Here is a 16472-nt window from a genome sequence, read left to right on the forward strand (position 1 = left end):
ATTGTCTAAACCAAAGTCCCATTTAGGCATAAAGTGTCATCCCTGATGAGCCTGTTAGGACTGCAGAGGTTAATCTGGGTATAAAATGTAAGCACATGCATTAAATTTAGCCCATTTTTTCCCCAGAACAAGGCTTTCTATATTTGAGCCCATGATATGGTTTTCAGATACAGTGGATTGTAGAGACCCTGAAAAAGAACAGCCTGGGAGCCGGTCACCTTCCTCCGACACCAGAGGAACTGAGAGAAAAAGGTACACATGTATATATTATCTTTACCATTTTCTTACTCAGGAGCAAAGTGACAATGGTCATTATTATGCAACCTGCAAAAAACCAGAACAGTCTTCAATTAACTTGCAGTCTGGTTTCAGGGTGCAGGATCACATGACTTTTTGGGGTTCCACCTTTTAACTTTACGTGATTTAAACACCACAGTAAGTGGTGCTTTCTTTCAAATAACTTTTTCAAAGAAGTTTTCTTAAGAATTTTAATTTGGGCATAACAGACAGATTTTTATGCTGCTTATGGCAATGTGAAATACATGAGAATTACTTTATTTAATAAGCATGTGTTCTTGTTAAAAAATTCCATTTTCACTGCATGCATTGTACAAGGTTATGTTTCACGCAACGTGAAATTTTGTCACCGATTTCAGGCATATTCAAGGATTTATTCTAATGCCTTAAGATATAGAAACTGCACTATAGATTTTTGGTAATGTATTTCAATAACTTGAGATATTTTCAAGAATAAAGTTTGCAAGAATAAAGTTCTTAACGGTGTGATTACATTCTGTCTAGCCCGTGTGAAAACACCTGAAAACCCCGTTGATTCTGCACCCTGGTTCAGGTTTTATACTGTTTTCTGCTCATCAGTATCTTGGTTTGGAAATGAAGTCAAACAAGTCAGAATGCATATCTGTAGTAAAGAGAAAATGATACTGACAAGATCATGCATAGGCAACTGTCTGAAAAATATAGGTACACAGTTACACGAAATAATATATTTCAAAGCACATTTTGTTTTTTTCATATGGAATATTCTATAAAAATTGAAGAGTTTGATAACAATACGTGTGGTTGCTAAGCCCTAATTCTTAAATATGGATAGAACAGCAAACAAGAGATGCTTAAAACTTAAGGATCATCTTCTCTGTGTGTGTTTTTTTACAAGAAACATTCAGATATTCAGACAGACTGAAACATATTCTTTTTGCGCCCAACTTGTGTAGAATACTGATCATGGAATAACCCAGACAGTGGTTGGGTATCATAATGAGCAGCTTTCTTCAAAAACTTGGCTTAATGCATGTGCTGTCTGCACAGGCTAATAATGGACGACACTTTCTGCTTCAATGGCATTTTAGAAATATTTTTATTTGAAAGAAAGTCTCTTCTAACCAAAAATTGAGTTTATGTGGAAAGTGTTGTCCCTGATCGGCCTGTGGGGATGGGCAGACTAATCTCAAATGACACGTTATGCACATACATTAAGCCCTGTTTTGTCAGAATGTGACTCTTATGTTCTAGTTTTTTTAACAATCAAAAGTTGTCAAGTATCTTTATAGTTTATTATTTTAGTATATCATCATAACTTTAGAATTTCACTTGATACTCATGTTTTATATGTAACAAAAGTTTGTCATTTATTTTCAAGCCTTGACATTTAAAGAAAATTATATTAATCTTAAGTTAAATTGTTAATGAAATCATTCAGTTACCAATAATATTTGTAGTTTTCACTGGCTCACAACAGAAAGGTAATACAATTAAGATTCTACCACAAAACCATCGGGGAGCCTAATGTTGTGAAAGTAGTTCAGGAAATTCCCAGAAATTGCTCAGTAATATGCATGTGTTTATTGCAGATTTGGTAAAAATTTCAAAAACTTAGTTTGTGCATTTCACAGTATTTGGAAAAAAAAATTATTGAGAAAATGCTATTTAATTATTTATTTAGATTTATTTGCATAATAGTTACAATGTGTTTAATTATTTACTAAATGTTTATGAATGCAGCTTTTATCATTTTGAAATGTTTCGGTGTGTTGAAGTCACAGAAAGTCATATGAGTACATTTTTGCAGAAAAGAGGCTGAGCATATATATATTAAAATAGTTTTTGTATTGTACACACAAATTATATAAATATGTGGTAGAATGGAAATAATTTAAGTTACCAGCACCAGTATTGTGGATATAACCAACGGTTTGTTGTTCTGATGCTTGTTGTCAAAAGCTCCCCTGCTATCGCCCTTGTGATTAAATTAATATACATAGAAACTCAAGATCATGAGTTTTGACTGCAATAACTTAGTATTAGCCAAAAATTATTTCTTTAATAGATATTTGTGTGCACTCATATCATAATGTATAAATGTGTGTTTACTCTAGATGAAGTTGTCTGAGCTTGATGTAATATGTGTTTGCATTTACCCTTGTAGACCTGCTGGTAACTGGTGAATGTCCCATGCATCACATGTGATTGTATTTACTCTTGTAGAATTGCTAGTAATTTGTAATGCCCCGATCATCTACCTATGCTTAGAGCCATATTGTTATTCCCTTCCTCCGTGGTCCATAGGTCAGTCCATCCGTTCATGTATACCCCCTTACCAGGTTAACACTATTTTATTTTTTTTATAACATCAATTCTGCTTGCTACAAAGCTGTGATACTTGCATGGATGTTATATTTGAGCACTTTGAACACACCCAAATCTACTGACCTCATTTTGACCTTGACAATGACCTTACATGGACTAATCTCAAGGTTGATTTTTATGGTAAAGACAATTAACGTGTTTCTTTTAACATAAATGCCACTTACTACAAAGCTTTGATACTACAATGGAAGTTAGCTATGAAACTTTCACAACAACAATACCACCTGACCTCTTTAGATCTGCATATCTTAACAATATTGCTTTCTGTAAAGCTTTTATATGTGAATGATGTTTTTGTACAGTATCAATACCACCCCATACCCTGACCTTCTGTACTGATATTTGAACAATATTGTTTTCTGTAAAGCTGTTATACATTGATGATGTCTTTGAACAGTATCAATACCACTTATATCACCTGACCTCATTTTGAACTTACTTTGACCTACTAATGGACTTATTCAGATGGTCCTAATTCTTGTCTAACCCAATATAAAACTGTCTGAAAGCAATACCGCTTGCTACAAAGCTTTGATACTTGCATGGATGGTATCTATGAACACTCTCAACATACTAATACATCACTGTACCTGATTTTAACCCTTTCAGTGCGGGAACAGAATTTTGAAGGCCTTTGCAAACAGTTTGGATCCAGATGAGACGCCACAGAACTTGGCGTCTCATCAGGATCCAAACTGTTTGCTATTCTGATAATATTCTTTGAAAAAAATCGAAGAAAATGCTACTTTTAGAAATTCAGCAGACAACATTTTAGCAGAAGACAAATTTCCCAGCATGCAAAGGGTTAAAACCTTGACATTGACCTTCTCTTAGACTTTTTCAGAAGGTTAACATACTTGGTTAACCCAAATTGATTGTTCGATGAACATCAATACAACTTACTAAAGTTCTTTTATAGCTCTATCCATTTCACAGCACACTCGCATCACCTGACCTCATTTTGACCTTGACCTTGACCTTATGTTGGACTATGACTTATTCACACAGGTCAATCAATTAATACTGACAAAATCAGTGTGTATTGAAGGCTGAATCTTGTTTAATATTATTTTTTGTAAACAAGTATTGGTAGGTTTGTGCATATAAATAACATTGTTAATGATAGGAAGTTGCGCGTGTGCAATTGTGTATCTAACATTAAACATAACAAAAGTTGTGCCCCATTCTCAATTGAGATATTGTATGAATTCATCTGTATTTATATAGAATATTTGCTGTATCTGAGACTACAAAGTTCAGAGGTTTTTAATTTGGTATTTGACATCATATGGCAGTCTCTGGATAATTTTGTTTTAGTTATACCCCTAAGGTTAACATAGGTCATGTAGTAGGGTTCATACCCTTACATAATTTTATACAGCAATTTTTTTTTCTTCTGAGGATAACAAATGTTATGTAACTTATAATTGTGGTCCTGTACAATTTTATTTTTTTTAAATGCCCCGATGGGTCAAAACTGGCCATGATAATGGTATTCAAAAACAGTACAAAGATTTGACATTAATGTGGGAGAAAGAAGCCTGCATGGGGTATGTCTGTGGCACAACAGTGACAGTAACCATTTTAAATTGGTTTATAACTAAGACAATACAACCATAAATATGTTGGAACTTATCACTTCAGAAAAAAGGCGACAAGAACGCAAAGCACAGGAGGATAGGCAGAGGATTGAGAAGTTGTTTGAAGAGCAGTTCAGGACACACTTCCGTGCCCGAATGTCTCCGTACCTCGGCTCAGATGTTGTCCGCTTCTCAGTTCCAGATGATAAAGTGCCTTGGGGTGTAAGAATATATACATAAAATAATAATTATCATAAGAAAGTGTTTGTGAGTTTGATTGGAATTATTTATCATTATATTAAGTCATATATGGTGGTTAGTTAACCCTTTACCTGGTAGATACATATTTAACCTTTTACCACTTAGATACGTATTTAACCCTTTACCACTTAGATACATATTTAACCTTTTACCACTTAGATACGTATTTAACCCTTTACCACTTAGATATGTATTTAAACCATTACCACTTAGATACGTATTTAACCCTTTACCACTTAGATATGTATTTAAACCATTACCACTTAGGTATGTAATTGGTCGCGTTTGTAGCTCCTTGGAAAGTTACATTTAATTAAATGCCGTTCTTACTAAGTTCAAGTTTTAAAAGCTTCATTTCGAACCCTTAGATACTGATGAGCACAAAACAACATAAAACCTGAACAGACTGCAATTTACTCGCAGGCTGTTCTGATTTTATGCTGTTTGCACATTGCCATTTTTACTTTGCTTCTGAGAAGGGAAAGGGTTAACCTACTTGCACTTTCTAGCGTTGGCTGGTGTACCAGTACTAAGTGTGCACATTCTTTAATGCCAGTAGCTGACATTGCTCATTCTTGAAGCAAAGGTAGTGGGAGAGTGGCTGTTAAAATTAAAAGAAACAATAGTGTTTAAAATTTTAAGACAATACCGGTAAATGCTACTTGTACTTACTTTTTTACAAAAATTACAATTTTGCAATCTACCTTTACATATCAGTCCAGAAAAATGCCCCTTATAGAAGTTTAAAGACTTGCACACATAAAGCGAAAATTTAATGAATTTGAAATTGATACTTTCTTGGTATATATTAACCCTTACCCAGTTAGATATGTATTTTGACACATTTGTAGTCCTTCAGAAAGTTTAATTTAATTAAAGACCTTAAATACTGCTGAGCAGCAAACAGCATAAAATTAAAACCCTACAGACTGCGAGTTACTCCCAGGCTGTTCTGGTTTTATGCTGTTTGCACAAAGCCATCCTCACTTTTCTTCTGAGTGAGAAAGGGTTATATGAATTTGTGGACATGATTAATTTCTTTTCAAAGATTGAAATAAAGTGTAAAATAAACAATGTAAATAAGAAATCTGAAAATTATATGAATATGTGTAAAACTTGTGTCAGAAGCTCATTGCAACGGGACACTAGGTCAACCCTTGTAGTATAATGGTTGACCTAGTGTCCCGTTGCAATGAGCTTCTGACACAAGTTGTACCACTTGCTGAATCTATATCTTCTGTGTCTTCTTATGTGACTACCAACATTTATGTACAGAAACATTCAGCATATCACCTTAAAGGAAAGAACATACTGATGCTCTTGAAAGCCTCAAACGACTAGCCACAGTGCAGTGACATAGATTTGCCTTAAATAATACATAAAAAATCATCAAATGTTAAGTTGATTCACACTAACTTTGCTAATATACATGTTTCACGCTTGGACTATTTGGGAACAGTAAATGTGTGTACTTGTATTCAACAGTTAATATGAATATGTCCATGAACACTTATATAGGTTAGACAGTCTGTTACTTGTTTATGTACACTGTCATAACGCACATCGTCTGTTACCTCACTTGTATTTAGGACCTGTATATGCACACTGAACATATCCATCTTTTTTTCTAGATTATTACTTTCCAGCAGTATTGGTCAGTTTGATTTTTTTCTTTTCCTTTGCTAACGAAAGCAAGAAAGTTGTTGTACTTTCTATTACAGACAAGCTACCTTGAGTACAGTCCCAGCGTGTACACAGCAGAGGAAGTGTTGAGACGGCCCCCCTGGGCTGATCCAGACATCATGCGCATGTGAGTTCTGCTTTCTTAATCTTTCATTATAACCAGTTTGCCATTTATTGAAAACAATACAAAAAATGTGGCTTTTACATAAATATTTGTGTCACAGAGCATAAGATTTTAATGTTGAAAACTGAATTAGAATATAAAATGTAAGATGTATATACAGTCATTATTATACCCCCATTACTGGTAATGGGGGCTATATAGGAGTCACTTTGTCGGTCTGTCTGTCTGTTGGTCTGTCCCGAAAATTTCATCCGATCTTCACCAAACTTGATCAGAAATTGTATCTAGATGATGTCTAAGTCAAGTTTTAATATGGGTCATGCCGTGTCAAAAACTAAGTCACGGGGTCACTTAGTGCAATTTAAACAGAAAGTTTGTCCGGACCATAACTATGTCATTTATCGTTATATTCTGAAATGACTTGGTACTTTTGTTCACCATCATGGGACATTGTGTCGCGTGATAGAAGTACGTCAATATCTCAAAGGTCAAGGTCACACTTTGAGTTCAAAGGTTAAATGCTTGTCCGGGCAATAACTTTGTTGTTTATTGTGAAATTTTCAAATAATTGGGCACATTTGTTCACCATCATTTGACGGTGTCACGCGCAAGAATCACGTTGATATCTCCAAGGTCAAGGTCACACTTTGAGTTAAAAGGTCAAAAATGGCCAAAAATAAGCTTGTCCAGGCCATAACTATGTTGTTCATTGTGAGATTTTAAAATAATTTGGCACATTTGTACACCATCATTGGAAGGTGTGTCATGCGAAAGAAGTACCTCAATATCTAAAAGGTCAAGGTCACACTTTGAGTTCAAAGGTAAAAAATTGCCATAAATGAGCTTGTCCAGGCCATTACTATGTCATTCATTGTGAGATTTTAAAATCATTTGGCACATTTGTTCACCATCATTAGACGGTGTGTCACGCAAAAGAATTACATCGATATCTCCAAGGTCAAGGTCACACTTTGAGTTCCAAGGTCAAAAATGGCCAAAAGTTAGCTTGTCCGGGCCATAACTATGTTGTTCAGTGTGAGATTTTAAAATCATTAGGCACATTTGTTCACCATCAATGGACGGTATGTCGTGCAAAAGAATTATCTCAATATTTCAAAGGTCAAGGTCACACTTTGAGTTCAAAGGTCAAAAATTGTCATAAACGAGCTTGTCCGGGCCATTACTATGTCATTCATTGTGAGATTTTAAAATCATTTGGCACATTTGTTTACCATCATTAGATGGTGTGTCACGCAAAAGAATTACATCAATATCTCTAAGGTCAAGGTCACACTTTGAGTTCAAAGGTTAAAATTGGCCATAAATGAGCTTGTCCCGGCCATCACTATGTCGTTTAGTGTGAGATTTTAAAATCATTCAGCACATGTGTTCACCATTATTGGATGGTGTGTCGCACAAAAGAATTATGTTGATATCTTCAAGGTCAAGGTCAATCTTTAAGTTCATAGGTCAAAAATGTCCGGGACATAACTATATCGTTCAGTGTGAGATTTTAAAATCATTTGCCACATTTTGTTAACTATCATAGGACGGTGTGTTGCGCGAAAGAATTACGTCGATATCTCCAAGGTCAAGGTCACATTTTTAGTTCAAAGGTCAAAAATGGTCATAAATGAGCTTGTCTGCGCCATAACTATGTCATTCATTGTGATATTTTAAGATCATTTAGCACATTTGTTTACCATCAGTGGACGATGTGTCGCGCGAAAGAATTTCGTCGATATTTCCAAGGTCAAGGTCACACTGAGTTCAAAGGTCAAAAATGGCCATAAATGATCTTGTCCGGGCCATAACTATGTCGTTCATTGTGAGATTTTAAAATCATTTGTTGACCATCATTGGACGGTGTGTCACACGAAAGAATATGTTGATATCTCAAAGGTCAAGGTCACACTTTGAGTTCAAAGGTCAAAAATGGCTTTTGTTCACAGTCATTGGATGGCGTGTCATGCGAAAGAATTCAAGAGTTCCAAGGTCAAAATGGCCATAAATGATAATTGCAAAGTAATTATTAAAAATCACCATAAATAAGCTTCTCTTGGTTGTGAAGACAGAATGCAAAATATTCTGTGTCAGTGCGGCATGTGGGGGTATACGTCATGTCTGTGACAAAGCTCTAGTTAACATATGTTTTGGGACGTTCTACGGTTCATTTTTGAATGGCTTATTTTAGCCCAAATAATTATTTAGACGCCTAGATTTCCCCTATTATAAATGACTCGTTCCATTGATTTCATACGGTCACACACATTTCAATTCGTGGCATCTATTGGGGGCCTTTTTATACAGGCCAGCGGTTTCCACAGCAGTGTCCGCCCTCTTATTAGCATATAGGAGCCGCTTCGTCTGTCTGTGTGTGTGTCTGCCTGTCCATCCGTGCATAATTTTGTCCGGGCTATTTCTCAGCAACTAATGACCGGAATTCAATGAAACTTTATGGGAAGCTTCACTACCAAGAGGAGATGTTTACTTTAATCTGAATATATAGTGCAATATTGTGACCAAAAAAACCTTTGGGGAGCATCACCCGTCTCCGACGGTTTCTTGTTCAAATGGTTTTCATACGATCTTCACCAAACTTGGTCAGAAGTTGTATCTAGACAATGTCTAGGTCAGGTTCGAATATGGGTCATGCCAGGTCTAAAACGAGGTAACAGGGTCACTTAGTGCATTTCAAGGATTTAGCATGGCGTCTGCTCTCTAATTGAAGTGGTTTTCATCAGATATTCACCAACATTGGTCAGAAGTTGTGTCTAAATGATATCTAGGTCAAGTTCAAATATGGGTCATGCCGGGTCAAAAACTAGGTCATAAGGGCACTTAGTGCATTTCAAGCATTTAGCACGCTTTCTAATTGAAGTAGTTTTCATCCGATCTTCACCAACTTTGGTCAGAAGTTGTGTCAAGATGATATCTAGGGCAAGTTCAAATATGGGTCATGTCGGGTCAAAAACTAGGTCACAAGGTCACTTAGTGCATTTCAAGCATTTAACATGGTGTACTTTTATGACCACAAGGCTTTCTGGATCGGGATATAGTTTGTATGGTTAGTTATGCAGTAAACTGGTTAGTTTAATATTTATGTAGTTGTTGCTTAATTTTCAAAAATATATCACTTTTCCTCTCAAATGGTAGAGTTATGTGTTGCTTAATTTTCAAAAATATATAATTTTGCTACTCAAATGGTTAAGTTATCAAGTTGTCCAACACCTTCAAACGAGCATATCTTGTGACAGTTTGGCACTCTTGTTTCAATTCATTTTTGTAAAAGGTTTACAATCTTACTGTCTGTGTACAATTTGACCTATAACAAAGTCATAAAATCAAGTTTTAGACTTAAATTGAGCTACGAGGATACAGACGCTAAAGCACAGTTTTCTCACCGAAGCCTATGAGCAACATGTTTGCTATACTGACACTATATAAAATGACCTCAAAATAAACTAAATGTTCTTTAGTTTACTTATTTAATAAATTCATTGTACAAAAGAATAAAATTGAAATAAAATTTAACGATTTTGTTGAAAGATCGTATGATAATTTCACTTGAGGTCATATTAAGCTAAAATTTTAATTGAAATCCTTCACTTGTGAAAATATATTTTTTAAACTCTTAGTGATGACTATCTAACACTAAAATAAACACATAATGTGTTTAACTCCCTCTCCGTTGATGACCTTATTAATTATTGCTCTGAAACATTAAACAAATATCATTATCCATTTGACAGGAAATCTCAAGATCGCTCCAGTACCATTTCCATGTTCAACAAAGATGACACGGTGTTCAACGTTTGTCGTCGCAGCTTCATGGGCGAGTACCAGGTGGTTGATGGGCTTCCATTGAACCCCAAAGGTCGAACGGGCCTTCAAGGGCGTGGCCTATTGGGGCGCTGGGGACCCAACCACGCTGGGGACCCTCTTGTTACCAGGTGAGCAGTGGTGTTCACATAACTGAATATAAGCCATGCTGTGGGACAACAGGGCTTAATGTAATCTAATTTTCACCACTTTTGATGGTGAATGTGTGTATGATTATTATAAGTATTTTTCTGAAAGGTTAAATGTGCATTAAATTTTGAGACAAGGGTTTCCCAATAACATGCAATAATCATTTGATGCGATGTCCATGCATCAGCACTGTTCTGATACAATTATAAACAGCCTATGGACCTATAAGATTGAGTGCAACATGTACACCTTAAATCACAGGCAAAAAGGAAACAAAATGTTTGTTAGCATGTTTTTGAATGTATCTTAATCGTCTGAATTTATATTTTCCTGTTTCGTTTTCAATGCATTTAAGCAAATGTTTGAATAAATATTATTTACAAATAACAATGAACTGGATAAACTTTTTTGAAGTTGTTATGCCGCTTTTTATTTTTCATGCAAGAGAATGCGCCATATGTAGGAAGCATGCGGTGCGAATGGTTCACTGTAGAGGAAACGAAACGAACACAGCAGTTGTCACAATTAATTTTAGAAGCTACATTTCATTTTATTATATAACAAATACAACAGAATCAAAAACATATTAAAATTATAATCATTATACATTTCTCATAATTAATCTATTATATGGGAAAATAAGTGTTTGAGGTGAGAACACACTTTTCTTTGAAAGTAACTTTATCATAAAAATATCTTATTTGTAAAATGTCTTAACTAATTATTACCGGTAATCATTACAGATACAGTATTAACAGACACTGCATTTTTTTATATGTAACAATAACATGAATATATTTTAATATAAGTAATATTTTGATATGCAAATAGTAAAATTAATGTATAGCTTATTTGCCATGCATGTAATTAATCTAAAAATTACCTTTTATGCTCCCCGAAAATATTTTTGGTGGAGCATATAGTTGCCAGTTTGTAGTTCCGTTATTCCTTACTTCCTTCCTTCCGTCACACTTTTGCTACCGTTTCTCATAGCGCCTTCAATACTTTACCAATCGCTTTCATATTTGGCATGTAGGTACCTTGCATGGACTTCTACCTTTTGATGAGGTTTGAGGTCACTGGGGTCAAGGTCACCTAGGCTAATAAAAGACTTCCTTCTGTCACACTTTTGCTACTGTTTCTCATAGTGCCTGCAATACTTAACCAATCGCTTTCATATTTAGCATGTAGGTACCTTGCATGGACCTCAACCTTTTGATGAGGTTTGAGGTCACTGGGGTCAAGGTCAAGGTCACCGACCCTAATAATAGACTTCCTTCTGTCACACTTTTGCTACCATTTCTCATAGCGCCTTCAATACTTAATCAATCGATTTCATATTTGGCATGTAGGTACCTTGCATGGACCTCTACCTTTTGATGAGGTTTGAGGTCACTGTGGTCAAGGTCACCGTGGCTAATAATAGACTTCCTTCTGTCACACTTTTGCTACCGTTTCTCATAAAGCCTTCAAGACTTAACCAATCGCTTTCATATTTAGCATGTAGGTACCTTGCATGGACCTCAACCTTTTGATGAGGTTTGAGGTCACTGGGGTCAAGGTCAAGGTCACCGACCCTAATAATAGACTTCCTTCTGTCACACTTTTGCTACCATTTCTCATAGCGCCTTCAATACTTAATCAATCGATTTCATATTTGGCATGTAGGTACCTTGCATGGACCTCTGCCTTTTGATGAGGTTTGAGGTCACTGGATCAAGGTCGCGAGGCTAATAATAGATTTTTTAGGTGTTTATTTACACATACATTGACAAAGCGCATCATCAGGGAGCATCCATCAGTTTCACTGATATTCTTGTTATAACATAACCAAGATTCATAAAAAGATTTACATTAATGAACAGTGATATTGTATCAGTTTCAATTATTCCTTCAATTTAACTTACAAATAAATATATAAGGTAATGCACATAAAATACTTTACATAAGTCTAAAATTGCCAAATAGAAAGTTTATCATTCAACCCTTAAAAGAATAGTAAAAATGTTATTTCATCTCAAACAAACAAAAATACAGTTACATTAAATAAAATATCTTACCTGTAGAGGAAACGAACACAGCAGTTGTCACAATTTATTTTTAGAGCTACATTTCTTTTGCTTTTAAGTTACCTTGCATGTGCTTAAATACCAAATTTCCTCCAGGTGTCTAGACCATAATGAAGGGCTTTACATTTATTTAGCAATCAAGAACAATCAAGAATATCAATTTAAGAATATAAAGTGGCAATTAGATTTAGGATGTTTGGGTATTATCAGATGATATTATGTAACATAAGCTGTCATTGTTTGCTTAAAGCTAATGGCTTGAAATTAAGATGACTGGGTATTATGTAACAAAATTATGAAAAATTGGCTGCATAAGTCTTTAATAACAACACTGCAAATTTAATTCTAGTACTTTTAAACTAAAGCTAAATTATATTTTAACATAGCAGTACAAACATTTGGTATTATTGTATAACTTTTAATTTTTAAATTTAACTAAAATATTTTTAACTTAGCAGTTAAAACCATCTTGTTTTATTATATTACATAAATAGTAAGAGCATTAATTAGTATATGAAACACTGATAAACACATGGTAATGTTCACTACTTTATGTTCATCAAACAATAGATTATGAAAATTAAACTTTCAGATGCCCCAGTTTGGATCAGTTTCTTATTGATGATAAGAGAGCGATACATGTAATTCCGTCTGCTCATATTTCAAGAGAACACTTGAAACAAAAATGGAAGGTTGGAGAAAATATGGGAGCCATGACCCACCTGTGTTTTATTGGATTCTGTTTTATAATGCAGTGATTTATGTTGGAATTACATAGTACTTAGAAACTATTGTTCTTTATATTGCTTGTTTACACACTTTATTGTGAAATCAAAATTTTCATTATTACTGAAAATACTGTAGCAGTGATTTTCCTTAAAGGGGCCTTTTCTCGTTTTGGAAAATTGACAATATTTTATTTAAAAAATGTTTCAGATTCGTAAATTGTCCTTTTAGTAATGATATTTGTGAGGAAACAGTAATACTGACCATTTAACATGCTCAGTAAAATAGATATTATATGCATCTTTTTACGATTTAAAAACCTGAAAATGATGTTGTAATGCGAAACGATTGAATGATTTGGAGCGTTCTGTTTTTGTCGTTATATTTTGTGAAACTAAGAGTATTGCTTATATTAAGTATAAAATACATCACTCATGGTATGAGTAGGGATGGCTGAATGGTCTTAATGGTAGACTTTTTACTCCAGGACTCCAGGGGTCATTGGTTCTGGCCCTGTTGAGGGTTACTTATTTATCCCTCGCCATAGGCGGAGGGATATTGTTTTGGCATTATCCATCCGTCCGTCTTTGCGTTCGTCTGTCTTTCCATCCGTCTGTCTTTCTGTCCGTCCAGAGCCATATCTTGGAAGTACTTTGGCGGATTTCATTGAAACTTGGTATGAGTATATATATATGGTTAAGAGGATGATGCACGCCAAATAGCATTGTACACCATCTGTTAATAACGGAGTTATGGCCCTTTGTATCTTGAAAAAATGCTTTTTTGAGTGTCAAATATAACACTTTTGTGTCCAGGAGCATATTGGCAGAGGATATCAATTCAACGAATTTGCTTGTGTTTTTTTTCTTATCAATTTTATTCATGATTTTTTTTACTGGAGCTTTTTAGATCCAATATTTCCATTTATCAATACAAAGCATTTAATGACAACTTCAATACATGACAAAATCTGTGAAAAGACTTATTTAAATGGTATAAATTATATCACAGTCACATGACCTGACAACTTATTCCTTCCTTATAATTTTCATCAAATTCTTTTTAATTGAATTATCATGTGATTTTTATCCAGCTGTTTTTAGAGAAAACCCGAGGTATTGTCATAGCCAGCGCGTCGTCTGCCGTCGTGCTAAAACCCCTTTACATTGTCTCTAAAATGTAAGTGCTTCCACCTACAACTTTGAAACTTCCCATGTACATGCACCTTGATGACTTCTACACGCAACACCCATGTTTGGTTCACTAGGTCAAAGGTTACGGTCACTCTGACCTCTTAAAAAAACAAGTTCTGACAAGCTTTAATTTATTCAAACTGCACCCGCAGCCGAGCCTTGGCACCCATTATGTGTTTCTCTTGTTATCCCCCCGCCAGAGGCGGAGGGATAATGTTTTGGGGTTGTCCGTCCGTCCGTCCGGCTGTCCGGCCGGCCAGCACTTTTGTGTCCGGAGCCATATCTTGGAAGTGCTTTGGCGGATTTCATTGAAACTTCGTATGAGTATATATATGCATAAGAGGATAATGCACGCCAAATGGCATTGTACACCATCTGTTAAAAACAGAGTTATGTCCATTTGTATCTTGAAAAAATGCTTTTTACTATAGGCACTTTTGTGTCCGGAGCCATATCTTGGAAGTGCTTTGGCGGATTTCATTGAAACTTGGTATGAGTATATATCCCCCGCCAGAGGCGGAGGGATATTGTTTTGGTGTTGTCCGGCTGTCCGTCCGTCACTTTTGTGCCAGGAGCCATAAGTGCTTTGGCGTATTTCATTGAAACTTTGTATGAGTATATATATGCATAAGAGGATGATTCACGCCAAATGGCATTGTACACCATCTGTTAAAACCAGAGTTATGGCCCTTTGTATCTTGAAAAAATGCTTTTTACTATAGGCACTTTTGTGTCCGGAGCCATATCTTGGAAGTGCTTTGGCGGATTTAATTGAAACTTGGTATGAGTATATATCCCCCGCCGTCCGTCCATCTGTCAGTATGTTCATCCGTCCGATTTGCACCCATCCTCAAAAATAGCATATGTTGCGGGGGATATCAATTCTACGAATTTGCTTGTTTATGTAGCCTTTGCTTAGCAGATAGCTTTCAAGTGTCAACTGGTGCAGCACTAGTTTTTCAAAAGTGATATGTTTGATAACTTTTCAAAGATTTAAACAGTTAAGCAACTGTTTTTAAGGTGGAAAATGGATGAAGGTGGGAACAGGGTAGTTCAGGAGGGGAAGCCAGTCATGGAGTTTGTGGCGGTCCTGCGAACGGACAATCAGCAATGGGCCCTTCCTGGGGTGAGTGGAGTTGTTTGAAAATACGTGCTTAAAAATGTGAAGTGGATTTAAACTTATTGTAAGTAATAGCGGCAAATATTTTATTTAAAATCTTTAACTATTCATAATTATTAACATATATTTTAGTAAATTAATAATGCTTCACAAGGCTGGTCATTTTTATTACAGCAAAATTAAAAAAAATAAATAAAAAAATCTTAGGTCGCATTTGTTATAGTACAGGTAACTTAGTAAAGGTACAAATGTGCCTTTTTCAGAGAATGCTTAGCTTAATGCATGTGAGCAAAGTGTCGTCCCAGTTAAGCACGACCCTTTTTGCCCAGACTGGAATTTCAAAAACTAAATTTCCATAAAAACTGAAAATGCTGTCCCAGATTAGCATGTGCAGACTGCACAGGATAATTTAGGACGACACTTAACATACACACATTAGCCCCATTTAGCATGTGCAGACTGCATAGGGTAATCTAGGATGACAGTTAACATACACACATTAGCCCCATTTAGCATGCACAGACTGCACAGGATAATCTAGGACGACACTTAACATACATACATTAGCCCTATTTAGCATGCACAGACTGCACAGGATAATCTAGGACGACACTTAACATACACACATTAGCCCCATTTAGCATGCACAGACTGCACAGGATAATCTAGGACGACACTTAACATACACACATTAGCCCCATTTAGCATGCACAGACTGCACAGGATAATCTAGAACGACACTTAACATACACACATTAGCCCCATTGTGCAGACTGCATAGGGTAATCTAGGACGACACTTAACATACACACATTAGCCCCATTTAGCATGTGCAGACTGCACAGGGTAATCTAGGACGACACTTAACATACACACATTAGCCCCATTTAGCATGTGCAGACTGCATAGGGTAATCTAGGATGACAGTTAACATACACACATTAGCCCCATTTAGCATGCACAGACTGCACAGGATAATCTAGGACGACACTTAACATACACACATTAGCCCCATTTAGCATGCACAGACTGCACAGGGTAATCTAGGATGACAGTTAACATACACACATTAGCCCCATT

At 35.6% G+C, this 16472-nt stretch overlaps 1 protein-coding gene across 5 annotated transcripts in view; it reads left to right on the forward strand.

Moving 5' to 3' along the window:
- Positions 1 to 16472, forward strand: part of LOC127860136 (transient receptor potential cation channel subfamily M member-like 2) — a 101437-nt gene that overhangs the window by 56576 nt on the left and 28389 nt on the right. For 4 of the 5 annotated variants that reach the window (XM_052397987.1, XM_052397986.1, XM_052397983.1 and 1 more), the window contains 6 exons: positions 168 to 252; positions 1737 to 1760; positions 4309 to 4466; positions 6227 to 6315; positions 10065 to 10265; positions 15293 to 15398. In XM_052397987.1, the coding sequence (XP_052253947.1) occupies positions 168 to 252; positions 1737 to 1760; positions 4309 to 4466; positions 6227 to 6315; positions 10065 to 10265; positions 15293 to 15398 (663 nt within the window). The remainder of the gene's footprint in view (positions 1 to 167; positions 253 to 1736; positions 1761 to 4308; positions 4467 to 6226; positions 6316 to 10064; positions 10266 to 15292; positions 15399 to 16472) is intronic. The other variant, XM_052397984.1, reaches the window with a different exon arrangement.

This window comes from Dreissena polymorpha, chromosome 15, assembly GCF_020536995.1.
Source record: "Dreissena polymorpha isolate Duluth1 chromosome 15, UMN_Dpol_1.0, whole genome shotgun sequence".
Taxonomy (NCBI): Eukaryota; Metazoa; Mollusca; class Bivalvia; order Myida; family Dreissenidae; genus Dreissena; species Dreissena polymorpha.